General features: G+C 32.6%; 1 protein-coding gene and 1 pseudogene across 1 annotated transcript; both read left to right on the forward strand.

The window, feature by feature from the left end:
* The first annotated feature begins 3,034 nt into the window (after positions 1-3,034).
* On the forward strand, positions 3,035-5,316 carry LOC107772020 (nicotine N-demethylase CYP82E4-like; annotated as a pseudogene).
* Positions 5,317-9,336: 4,020 nt separating this feature from the next.
* Positions 9,337-12,314, forward strand: LOC107772019 (cytochrome P450 82C4-like). The gene is given in 2 exon segments (NM_001325123.1): positions 9,337-10,275; positions 11,520-12,314. Coding segments are annotated over 2 exon segments (1,554 nt in total). The 3' UTR covers positions 12,135-12,314.
* Positions 12,315-13,808: the final 1,494 nt, after the last annotated feature.

The raw sequence follows: 13,808 nt of genomic DNA on the forward strand, positions 1-13,808 counted from the left end.
GAACTGATATATTGAATATTTTTATCAAGAAATAGCCTACTGCCCTATTTTAAATAATAAATTTCTTTTACAAAAAAAATTAAAAGATTAAAAAATATTCATATCTTATCCAATTATAAAGATAAAGATGAAAGTACTATTAGCACATAATACTACTATTACTAATAATAATAATATTAATAAGAATCTATATATCTTCTGTCAATTTTAACTTATTAAATCAAATCAACTCAAATCTTAACTAAACTTTTGAAAAGGAAAAAAATTCCACGGACAAAAAAATACGTTGAATTTTGGTGAATTACAAAGCATAAACATATGAACTTTTTTTATTATTATTGCATTAAACACTAAATAAATAGTTATATAAATATTTATATAGGAGAAACAATATAAAAATAAGGAGTAGAGATAGTGTGAGAAAATTTATACTTTGAACTGAGTTAAAAAATAAAAATAATAATAAATAAGTAATACTCAAAAGTATGATAGATTTGAATATTAATCTGGGTGTTAGAATTAAAGGATAAACATAAAATAAAATTTTTATTACAAGAAAAGAAAAAACTACACTCATCTATAATATATTATAATGGGAGTAGCGGACAAGGATTTGAATAACTCTAAAGGTATGGGTTATTCATAACATAGTAAGGAATAAAAAAAAGGAAAAAAATATGTAAATAAATAATTTCAGTGTTGAGATATATAGAAGGATAAGAATAATTTAATTTTCAAGAAAAGATAAATAATAATGAGAGAAGCCATATTCTATAGATAAGATACACGTCTTTAAAAATATTATACTAGATAAAACTAAAAAAAAAAAAAGAGCAATTGGCATAATTTCAAGAAATAAATTAAAAATATAATAATTATATATTTTTAATTTTTATGTATTTAATTTCAATAAGGGAGATAATGAAATTATGTGATTGGGTAAAAAATTAAAAGTCAAACATATAAATAAAAATAATAATATAAAATTTCATAGTAGGAAAAATAATATAGAAAGACGGGGGTAGAGATAGTGTGATAAAATTTCTACTTTGAATTAATTTATATATATATATTGCTCAATTAGCATTTCAAGGGTTGAGAATAGAGATGTATGATGCATATAGCTTGGATTCAAATAATTTTAAAGCGATTATCAGAAGAGAATGATCATGGATATATAGTCGATTGGATCAATTGTAAAGCAGCTCCAATGATGTTATAAGAGTGTTAAATCAATCATAAACGTATAAAAAATAATAGGAATTGAAGGCAAATTATACATCAATATATTTTATGGGGTTAATATTTTAATGTATGAAACTATTCAGTCATCAGCTGGATTGAATATAAATTGTGTTATCTTACGGTGTAACTAATTATCCAAGAATTTATAGTTTTCTTATATCTTAGTTTTTTTTTTAAAAGCAATACATATACTTTTTAGTTTTTCCTTATTAATGTTGCTGTTTTTATGCTTAAAATAAATAGGAACGGGAGTATGGATTCTTCTCTAATGGGTCAGGTACGGACTGTAACTTTTTTAGTCCATTTTTAATATTTATGTTCTCACAAATTATTCGAGTTAATTGATTGAGCGGTTATTGGTGTCGATATATACGTGTGAATTAGAATAAAACTGATTTGAACAAGGTGAACATATAGATGAATATAGTGCATTACTTGAGATTGCTATTTACATAAAATAAAGCGAATCATAAAAAATTAAATATAAATATTATTTAATTAGTAATTATCAATCAAGATGTAGGAATTCATCTTATTTTAAGACATGCGCACGTTAGAAGACAAATATTAAAAGTACGTTAAAAGTTTATTTAATTAAAGTCAAAATTCGCAGCCTATTTGTTCCTCCATTTTTCTAAAAATTATATGAGCTTTATTAGAGTTGTCAATATGGGCTTGGCCCGTTGGGCCAACCCAGCCCAGCCCAGCCCAGCCCGTAATTTAGTAGGGCTGAACTAGAATTTTTGGAGCCCGTTTAAAAACGAGCCTTTTAAGCCCGGCCCGAGTAAGCCTGTGGCCCGTGAGGCTTGACTGAGGCTGGGCCGGTCCGGCCCGTGGGCCTAATAAAATATTTATTTAAAATATATACAAAATAAAAAGTATACTGCATTTAGAGATGGAAAGTCAGAATTGGATCTTTACTAAAAGGAACCAAAACTTGATCTTGAGAAGTTTCAAGAGATGATGTTGTCATGTATTGGAAGGACCATTCTAGAAAATATCCCGATCTTTCAATGATGGTGCGTGATGTACTTAACATTCTTATTACCATTGTACCATCAGAATCAATATTTAGCATTGGTGGCGTGATCTTACAAAGTACAGAAGTTGCATTTATTATGAAAATGTCCAAACACTTGTTACTAATTGAAATTGGCTGCCCAGGTTTTCCCGAACTCAAACTGGTAATATTTTTTTATGTGAATTTAAATATTATTAATTTTTAAAATTTAATTATTTTTAATATTTAACAAATTAATATTGCATATGAATTGTAGATGAAAGTGAAGATGTTAAGACAACCTTGTCACAAGCGGATTCAAATGTGTTTGATGAAGATAATGTGTCGGATATCTCATAAGCATCATGAACGTTCTCTTGAATAGTTTGTTTTAAATTTTGACTTTTAGTGAATGAAATATAGTCATGTCTTTTACTTTTTTTAGTATTTATTGTGATATATTGGAACAATATAAAAAATTATTAAGTTTTGAGAATTTTTTCCATGAATGCAAGAAAAAAGTTCCGGGTAACTTAGTGGAGTATATATGTTATAATCAAATATACGTGTATGGTGTAACTTAGTATATATTTCGATACCGTATTGATATTTCGATATTATTTTTTTAATACCAAATATCATACCTAATACCAATTTTTCTAAAACTTAAACCAGTTACCCTATTAAATACCAACGTTTTTACGATAATTCTGCATTTATCATGCACAGCCCTAAATTACCTATAAAAGGGAAGTTAGTGATAGTTTGTTCTTTTGCCAAAAATCCATAATGGTTTTTCCCATTGAAGCCATTGTAGGAGCAGTAACCCTAATTACATTTCTCTTATACTTCCTATGAACAAAAAAATCTCAAAAACCTTCAAAACCCTTACCACCAAAAATCCCCGGAGGATGGCCGGTAATCGGCCATCTTTCCACTTCAATAACGACGGCGACGACGACCGTCCATTAGCTCGAATACTCCGAGACTTAGCTGATAAATACGGCCCCGTTTTCACTTTTCGGCTAGGTCTTCCCCTTGTGCTAGTTGTAAGCAGTTACAAAGCTATAAAAGATTGCTTCTCTACAAATGACGCCATTTTCTCCAATCGTCCAGCTTTTCTTTACGGCGAATACCTTGGCTACAATAATACATTGCTTTTTCTAGCAAATTACGGACCTTACTGGCGAAAAAATCGTAAATTAGTCATTCAGGAAGTTCTCTCTGCTAGTCGTCTCGAAAAAATCAAGCACGTGAGATTAGCCAAAATTCGAACGAGCATTAAGAATTTATACACTAGAATTAATGGAAATTCGAGCACGATAAATCTAACTGATTGGTTAGAAGAATTGAATTTTGGTCTGATCGTGAAAATGATCGCGGGGAAAAATTACGAATCGGGTAAAGGAGATGAACAAGTGGAGAGATTTAAGAGAGCTTTTAAGGATTTTATCAATGGAATTTGTGTATGGGATGCATTTCCAATTCCATTATTTAAATGGGTAGATTTTCAAGGGCATGTTAAGGCTATGAAAAGGACATTTAAAGATATAGATTCTGTTTTTCAGAATTGGTGCAGAAGGGAATGAACAAGATTTCATTGATGTGGTGCTTTCAAAAATGAGTAATGAATATCTTGGTGAAGGTTACTCTCGTGATACTGTCATAAAAGCAACAGTTTTTATAAGTTCATCTTTCATATTCATCTATTCACTTTTATTTTGGGGCTCGATAATCTGGATTCGCTCGGGGTTTAGGGAGGTAAAAACGATTCCCGTCAATCGGGTCTTCACTTCAGAGCTCTGATTAAAGATTAAAAAGATGAGATATAACCAATTATTACTCCCATTGAGAAAAAGAAAGCAAGGGGAATTCTTTTCTTTGTTAGGGAGAAATTCTTTAATTGCTGGTCATGTCTTTTTTCGATTTTTAATTTTAATAATTAGGATCAGCTTACTTGCCTCTTGGCTTTTCAACTGTATACTGATGTTTCTAGCAGCAATATAGTCAGCTAAAATTATATAATGCAGATATTACATATTAGTGATTATTTAGAGGATGCACTATTTTCTTGGGCAAATGTTTTTATTGGATTAAAAATAAAATATAGAGGTTAATAAGATGTGCATACTTGACAATTACTATGCTAACTAGAGCAAGATTCGGCAGATAGTGACGTTAACCTACTTTTGTATTAATTAAATTATCATTCACCACTTCACTTCCACATGTGAATGTTTTTCCTCAGAGTTTGGTCTTGGATGCAGCAGACACAGTTGCTCTTCACATAAATTGGGGAATGGCATTATTGATAAACAATCAAAATGCCTTGATGAAAGCACAAGAAGAGATAGACACAAAAGTTGGCAAGGATAGATGGGTAGAAGAGAGTGATATTAAGGATTTAGTATACTTCCAAGCTATTGTTAAAGAGGTGTTACGATTATATCCACCAGGACTTTTGTTAGTACCACATGAAAATGTAAAGGATTGTGTTGTTAGTGGATATCACATTCCTAAATGGACTAGATTATTCGCAAACGTCATGAAATTGCAGCACGATCATAAACTCTGGTCAAATCCTGATAAGTTCGATCCAGAGAGATTCATCGCCGGTGATATTGACTTCCGTGGTCACCACTATGAGTTTATCCCATTTGGTTCTGGAAGACGATCTTGTCCGGGGATGACTTATGCGTTGCAAGTGGAACACCTAACAATGGCACATTTAATCCAGGGTTTCAATTACAAAACTCCAAATGACGAGGCCTTGGATATAAAGGAAGGTGCAGGCATAACAATACGTAAGGTAAATCCAGTGGAATTGATAATAACACCTCGCTTGGCACCTGAGCTTTACTAAAACCTAAGATCTTTCATCTTGGTTGATCATTGTTTAATACTCCTAGATGATAGCCGGAGGAGTAAGGTTGAAAAGAGATTGAAAATGTTTAACAACTTTCCTAGCAATCTTCTCATCCCCCTTGATCCAATTACCGTTTCTGTTTTTGATTATATTTATCTGTTGCCTTCTTCTTCTTTCTCTAAGAATGGAATGGAAGTAACTAGTATTGTTCTCCCCCTCTTCAAATCATTTTGCCTGAGATTTTTGTTTGAGCAATGAGTTTTGAAGACTAAGTCATCTGATATATTGAGCATGAGCCTTGTTGACATCCTTTCTAATCTTTTCAGTGTTATTCTCAATGTCAGTATCTTCTAAATCTTGGAGCCTTTCTTCCTATCTTATGACAACTTCATTAATATCCCCTATATCATTTCTGGACCATTGACTCAATCTCCTACTGAGTGCGTTGAGCTTGGATTGAAGGATCCACATTGGATTACCTACCATATTCATATCCCAAACTTCCTTGACAATGTCAAAGAAACCATCTTGGTTCACCCAGTAATTCAGAAATCTGAAATACTTAATATGATGTTGGCTGCCATTCAAATTCTTCATTAGAAAATGCCTATGATCAGAACGAGTCCTAGCTAGGTGCCTAATGAAGCACCTTTGAAAGAGTTGATCCCACTAATCATTAACAAAAACTCTGTCCAACCTTTTCCATATTCTCTTACCAAGCCATCTGTTGGTATACCAAGTATAGTTAGAACTACTATACCCAATATCAGTAACCCCACAGTTGTCCATACATATTTGAAACTCCAAACTTCTATGCATTATGTGTAGCTTACCCCCTAATATGTTAAAAGACAAAACTGTGAATATTACGATAATTATTAATATGTATAAATATTTTTAAAAATTGTATAAATGTACTATCAGGTTAGTTTGGTTTCGGTTTGACTTATTTTAGTTAAAACCAAAATAAACCATTATGGTAAGTTTTTTTTTTCCAATACCAAACCAAATCAAACCAAACCACAAATCGAATCTTTTTTCGATTTGATTCGGATTATTGGTTTGATGTTGTTTATCGATTTCTTTGTACACCCCTAATCTGAACTACCACTTTTCCAATACATACAAATATATCAAAAAGCACCATGAACTAGATACAACATAGTAGCGGCCAACATCCGAAAAAAACAAAGGGACAAGCGTGCCCACTTTGTTGTCCAGTTTGGGATAACATCTATACCCGCTTTTTTGGGTCACGTTTTAACTTGTGCCCGCTTTGCAAAAAAAAATTGTAAGTGTGCCCACTTTTTCACAGTACTTCAGCTTACGGGGCTGAAGTAGCAAAGACAATCACGCAAAACTTCACCATTCTAGTAGCCTGCCTGAAGTAGACCAAGTGTCCTGAACTTAAGCATTCTAGTGCTGAAGTTTTGTTCTCTATTTGATGAACTTGTTTTTGTTTATAATTGCTAAACTTAAGCATTCTAGTGCTGAAGTTTTGTTCTCTACTTGCTGAACTTAAGCATTTAGTGCTGAAGTTTTTTTGTCATGGATAAACTTTTTCAAAAACTTCAGCAGAAGATGCTGAAGTTATTTAGTTCATTTATAAAAACTTCAGCACTAAATAAGTTGTAGTTTTTTTGTCCTGGATAAGTTTTTTCAATAACTTTAGTGCTTAAATTTTTATAAAAAATAAAAATTTTAAGACAATTCAAGAAAATTCAAATATGTAAAAAGAACATAAGAAATTTATATTTGTTCCTATGTCGTGATGAAGAAGATAACCGTATAGTGTATAGTACCTAACATTTTCACCAATAAATCAGATTGTCGAGAGCCCGTGGAATTGTGCGATAGTCAAAATAGTCAGCTCATCAATTAGGTGAACAATTCAAAAGGACTCTCATAAAAGAAATATCTTAGGCTTTCATGAGATTCATCGTACCATCACCAGCACCAACAGCAACAGAATAAAGAAGAAGAAGAAAACGAATGAGGAAAAGATGAGGAGAAAGAAGACTGAAGTTGTTTAAAAAGTGAGTACAAGTTAAAACTTTTAAAAAAAATAGGTATAGGTTAAATGAGGGCTACCAAATAGAGCGTCCCGTGCAATTTTTACCGCCAGTGGCGTATGCAAAATTTTTGTAAGCGTTGTCAATATTTGAATAAGTGAAGAAATAAATAAATCACTATAACGACAAGCGATGTCATTTTTTATATTTGGACCTAAATTTTAATCTTGCTTATTATTTATACATACATGTTTAAGAAAACTTTTGACGAAGTGGTGTCGTGTGGCACCGCTATTGAGATAAGATGCCTACGCCTCTGGATCCAAAAGCAACTCTAGTCTTCACTAAACTCTCTCAAAATTGAGATATGAATTCCAAAGGATATTCTCAAATCGTATGCAATAACACCAAATTCAAACAAAAAATAATCTCGCAAAATCTAAATTCAATTATATTGGGATGTGAATTCAATTAATTGATTAATATTTGTGTCCCTTTTTAGATTATGGATTTATATTCTGGGATGTGAATGATGTCTGATCTTATGATTTTGAGTACCAAAATTCATCACTAATATTTATTCTCGGCTTGAGTGTGCTTTGTGAGAGAGAGATATAGAGAGAAAATGAGAAATATTAGAACTTAAAAATACAAAAAAAAAATAGAGTTTAATCCATTACATTATATACAATTGATAAATATAATTATGATAGGTAATTAAATTAGAACCTCCATAATAGTGGTAATTAAGTTTATAATCTTGCGGTAAAAATTCCTAAAATCAACACCTAGTAACAAAAAAAAGGGTCGTCAGTTCACAAAGTATCCTACGTTTATGCAGGTCCCGGGAAGGACCGCATCTCAAGGGGTGTGATGTAAACAGTTTACCTCGATGCAAGCATTAGCGGCTGCTTCCACGGCTTAAACCCGTAGCCTATAGATCACGAAGACAACTTTACTATTTTAACACGTAGCAAATTACTAATAAAAACAGTTCTAACATAGCACATCAAAATGTAAATGATTGAAGAAAAAGATGACTTTTATAAACGGAAAAAAAAAAGAAAAACATTTACGTGTGGGATTGAACAGAGATTGTGGCTCTGCTATTTCTGATATTGAAATTCATTGACTTTTTTAGTCGAATACCAAAAGAGTAAGTGAAGTTTCATTTGCAAAGGTCTAGGAAAAGGAAAAGGACACATTCGGAACACACTTTGATTCTGACTTGATGTTTGACTATTTATGTTTCTAGCCAATAGAGGAGAGGAATACTACGTTACGTATGGGGTTTGAACCCTTCACCTCAACTATCGAAGCCGTAGAACTTATCAAGTGACTTATTCCAAAATTTACGTAGTAAATTAAGTTATATTTCTTTTGTTTTGTTTGTAACATAAATCTTTTGTTTACATATTTAGTTAAATCTTAGCCCAACCCTATCGATGGTTGATTTTTTTTCTTTTAATTTTGATTTATTCTATCCTGTAACTTCGATTTACTCGGCTTGAATAATAATTAGTGCATAAAGTTATAGACTATAATATTTTTAATTGAAGTACTCACAAAATTAAAAAAAAAAAACGTTCTAAGCTCACAGGACACAAAATCTTTATCTAAAACCAGCTAGTATCAATAGAGAGAGAATAAATTTGATCATTGACAATGACTTGTTACTTGCTTAGAGTTAATTGTTGAACTTAGAGGATATAATAAAGAATAATCAAACAGATACGACATCAATCCACGAGTAACGGAGTAAGAAATACCTTAAAATCGTAGAAACATTACATTTAAATTGCTTGACAGCCTAGATAGCAAGATCAAAATCTGCGGTCTATCTTGTTCCGCCATATTCTTAAAGAAGTAATGAGCTTTATCGGCAACCTCAACATGAATGCAAAAGAAAAGTATTGTGTAACTTAATATGTTATAATCAATGATATGTGTAATGTATAACTTAGTATAGATTTCGATACGGTATTGATATGTCAGTGTTATTTTTTTAAATACCAAATATCATACTTGACACCGATTTTTTTCAAAAACTTAACCCAATTGCCCTACCAACTAAAATATTGAATATCAAACACTAATGTTTTCGACTTCGGTACGACAGTTCTCTATTTCCCATATTATGCACACCCTACAATTACTTATAAAAAGGAAGTTGCCGATAGTTTGATTCTCAAGTTCTTATCTAAAAATTCATAATGGTTTTTCCCATAGAAGCCTTTGTAGGACTAGTAACCTTCACATTTCTCTTATACTTCCTATGGACAAAAAAATCTCAAAAACTTCCAAAACCCTTACCACCGAAAATCCCCGGAGGATGGCCGGTAATCGGCCATCTTTTTCACTTCAATAACGACGGCGACGACCGTCCATTAGCTCGAAAACTCGGAGACTTAGCTGATAAATACGGCCCCGTTTTCACTTTTCGGCTAGGTCTTCCCCTTGTGCTAGTTGTAAGCAGTTACGAAGCTATAAAAGATTGCTTCTCTACAAATGACGCCATTTTCTCCAATCGTCCAGCTTTTCTTTACGGCGAATACCTTGGCTACAATAATACAATGCTTTTTCTAGCAAATTACGGACCTTACTGGCGAAAAAATCGTAAATTAGTCATTCAGGAAGTTCTCTCTGCTAGTCGTCTCGAAAAATTCAAACAAGTGAGATTCACCAGAATTCAAACGAGCATTAAGAATTTATACACTCGAATTAATGGAAATTCGAGTACGATAAATCTAACTGATTGGTTAGAAGAATTGAATTTTGGTCTGATCGTGAAAATGATCGCTGGGAAAAATTATGAATCCGGTAAAGGAGATGAACAAGTGGAAAGATTTAAGAATGCGTTTAAGGATTTTATGGTTTTATCAATGGAATTTGTATTATGGGATGCATTTCCAATTCCATTATTTAAATGGGTGGATTTTCAAGGTCATATTAAGGCAATGAAAAGGACATTTAAGGATATAGATTCTGTTTTTCAGAACTGGTTAGAGGAACATATTAATAAAAGAGAAAAAATGGAGGTTGGTGCAGAAGGGAATGAACAAGATTTCATTGATGTGGTGCTTTCAAAATTGAGTAAAGAATATCTTGATGAAGGTTACTCTCGTGATACTGTCATTAAAGCAACAGTTTTTGTAAGTTCATCTGTCATTATTCATCTATTCAGTTTAATTTTTGGTTAATGGACAGGTTAATAATAATTTGAAGCAACGGTAAAGTTGTCTCTGTCTACAGGTTCGAGCCATGGAAGCAACAACTAATGCTTGCATTAGAGTAGGTTGTCTGCATCATACCCCTTGGGTGTGGCTCTTCCTCGAACCCTATATGAATGCAGGATGTTTTGTGCACCAGATTGTCCTTTTTAGACTATCTAAATATTAAGGATGATTATTATATATAGTAAAAATATAGAATGATAAATGAAAACGATAGAAATTTTTTTGGGGTCCGCCTAATTTGGATTCGTAGCTTTGAAAGGTAAAACGATCGCTACCATTCGGGACTTCACTCTGGAGTTATATTTTGAGAGCCCTGATCGAGAATGGAAGAATATTTGTCACTCCACAACTTTTGACGTAAAAGATGAGATATATAACCTCTTATAATTGATTAAATCACGTTGATAGAATAAAACTTCTTTTACTCCCATTGAGCATAACAAAAAAGAAATTAAAGGGGCTTCTTCTCTTTGCTAGGGAGAAATTCTTTGATTACAACAACAACAACCAGTATAAATCTCATTTAGTGGGGTCTGGGGAGGGTAGTGCGTACGCAAACCTTACCCCTACCCTGGGGTAGAGAGGTTGTTTCCAATAGACCCTCGGCATCCTTTCCTCCAAGAACTTCCCACCTTGCTCCTGAGGAGATTCGAACTCACAACCTCTTGGTTGGAAATGCAGAAATTCTTTGATTGTTTTTTTAATATAGATTCATGTCCTTTTTTTTTTATTTCTATTAATGAAGGTGCTTGAACCAGTTTGCGTGCCTTTTATATTTGTACCAGCAATATAAAATAGTCAAAGTAAATACTCATGTCATTTGGTTTGCGAAGTTATACTAAAATTATATAATACGGCATTAAATAATAGTGATTATTTAGAGAATATCCTTTTTTCTTGGGTAAATATTTGATTTTTTAGATTAAAAATAAAATATATAGGTAAGGTATAAAACGTGTGTTTGATTCTTACACTAAATAAACTTGACCTCTTACAACTCTAAGAGAAGTTGAAATAAATGAATTATTTTATTGTTAATCAATTAAGAAAAAATCATAGTATAGATGAGATGTGCATACTTAGCTTTAAAATTACTATACTAACTAGAACAAGGTATGCGAATAATTGATATTCCTTTTTAAACTATTTTTTTTCCACAGAGTTTGGTCTTGGATGCAGCAGACACAGTTGCTCTTCACATAAATTGGGGAATGACATTATTGATAAACAATCAAAATGCCTTGATGAAAGCACAAGAAGAGATAGACACAAAAGTTGGTAAGGATAGATGGGTAGAAGAGAGTGATATTAAGGATTTAGTATACCTCCAAGCTATTGTTAAAAAGGTGTTACGATTATATCCACCAGGACCTTTGTTAGTACCACATGAAAATGTAAAGGATTGTGTTGTTAGTGGATATCACATTCCTAAAGGGACTAGATTATTCGCAAACGTCATGAAACTGCAGCGCGATCCTAAACTCTTGTCAAATCCTGATAAGTTCGATCCAGAGAGATTCATCGCTGGTGATATTGACTTCCGTGGTCACCACTATGAGTTTATCCCATTTGGTTCTGGAAGACGATCTTGTCCGGGGATGACTTATGCATTGCAAGTGGAACACCTAACAATGGCACATTTAATCCAGGGTTTCAATTACAAAACTCCAAATGACGAGGCCTTGGATATGAAGGAAGGTGCAGGCATAACAATACGTAAGGTAAATCCAGTGGAATTGATAATAACGCCTCGCTTGGCACCTGAGCTTTACTAAAACCTAAGATCTTTCATCTTGGTTGATCATTGTTTAATACTCCTAGATGGGTATTCATTTACCTTTTTTCAATTAATTGCATGTACGAGCTTTTTTAATTTGGTATATTTGTAACAATAAGTAAAGAATGATTGTGCTAATATATAAAGATTTGCAGAAGATAATTGACTGATTGTACCACAATTTCATATGTTAGTGTTAATTATCTACTTGATCAACAACTTAATCTATGTTTGAAATTTGCCTAATATCGTGATATTACTCCATCAAATTCAAGAAATAATCATTTCCTACTCTTTACTGGACTGGACATTCTTTCAATAATAAAGGATCATTTGCCAAAGTTGAGATCAAAATGTTGGTCACTTTACTAATAAGAATGAAATGTGATGGAAATTGTGTACGTTGGTATAAGGGAATACAACTATCAAGGAGACGAACAGGTATGTGAAATAAAAGAAGAAATTTGCCACTGATTGCTACTAAAACACTAACAAAATCTTTGAAAAAAGAATCACTCATATAAGTCGGGGTCGAGAGTTTTGGTGTCTCTTTTCTTATGTAGTGTTGTGTTTATTTCAGACTGATTGGAATTTTAAGTATATGATATGCTTAAAATAGGGTGAATGAGAAATAGAGGGAGATTAAATTTTTAAGTAAAATTTTAAGTTTTCCTCCTTGGCAAAGGGACATTGTCCCATATTGGAAGAGGAAGAGCTTTTTTATGGGTATATAAGCAATTGCTCTTCTTCTAGCTCTTAAAGAGTTGTGAAGAAAGCAAGCCTCGCGCCGTCGTCGCTCGCTCGGCTTCGGCTTGGGATTTGGGGTATATAAGGAATTGCTCTTCTTCTAGCTCTTAAAGAGTTGAGTAAAAGCCAAGCAACGCGCCGTCGTCGCACGCTCGGCTTCGGATTTTGGATTTGGTCAATTGATTGATTAATTTTTTGAACCAAATTTATTAGGTAATAGTAAAATATTAACAGAAATATTATTAAATATTTGTTTTAAGAACAAAATATTAATATTAAAATAAATATTAATATTAAATCCAATCCGTTTTTCAGTTGTGTAACGGAAAATTAAACTACCCTCTTCAATTTTTCCTTTTTATTGTTGAGTAAATAGCCATTTATGTTATGGCATTTATGTTGTTGCCGTTTTGCATAAACAATCATTTTGAAGAGTTGCACCTCTTCAGATTTCAGCCCAACTTTGGCTATAAATACAAGTTTATTCTGCTCAGAATTTTCATACGATTTTATGAGTTTCTCCTCCTTCTTCTGCATACTTTTAACATCAAACAAAGCAACGATAAGTGTGATTTGCTACCGAACTTTGTGTTCGCTAAAACACTGGGGTTTGAAGTACCACTACACCAGTGTGTAATTCGTTCTATCCTAGGAGGAAATAATCCATAACCTTGGGTACTAGGAGGGAATTAAATTTCTTAAAGAAATACTGTGAATTAAGTGGGCTCGAATTGATTTTTGTTTCTTTACATTTTCTGTTTATATATTATTCTGCTTTGTTTTTTCAGAATTAGTTTACAAATACAGCTTTCTAATACAGACAGTATTGTGTTTGGTCATTTCAGACTTGTATTTCCGTATTAGAGCTTATGAATCTGTATTTATCAGTTTATCCTAATAGTGTCACGACTCGAATTTCCCACCC

Source organism: Nicotiana tabacum, chromosome 18 (assembly GCF_000715075.1).
Source record: "Nicotiana tabacum cultivar K326 chromosome 18, ASM71507v2, whole genome shotgun sequence".
NCBI lineage: Eukaryota > Viridiplantae > Streptophyta > Magnoliopsida > Solanales > Solanaceae > Nicotiana > Nicotiana tabacum.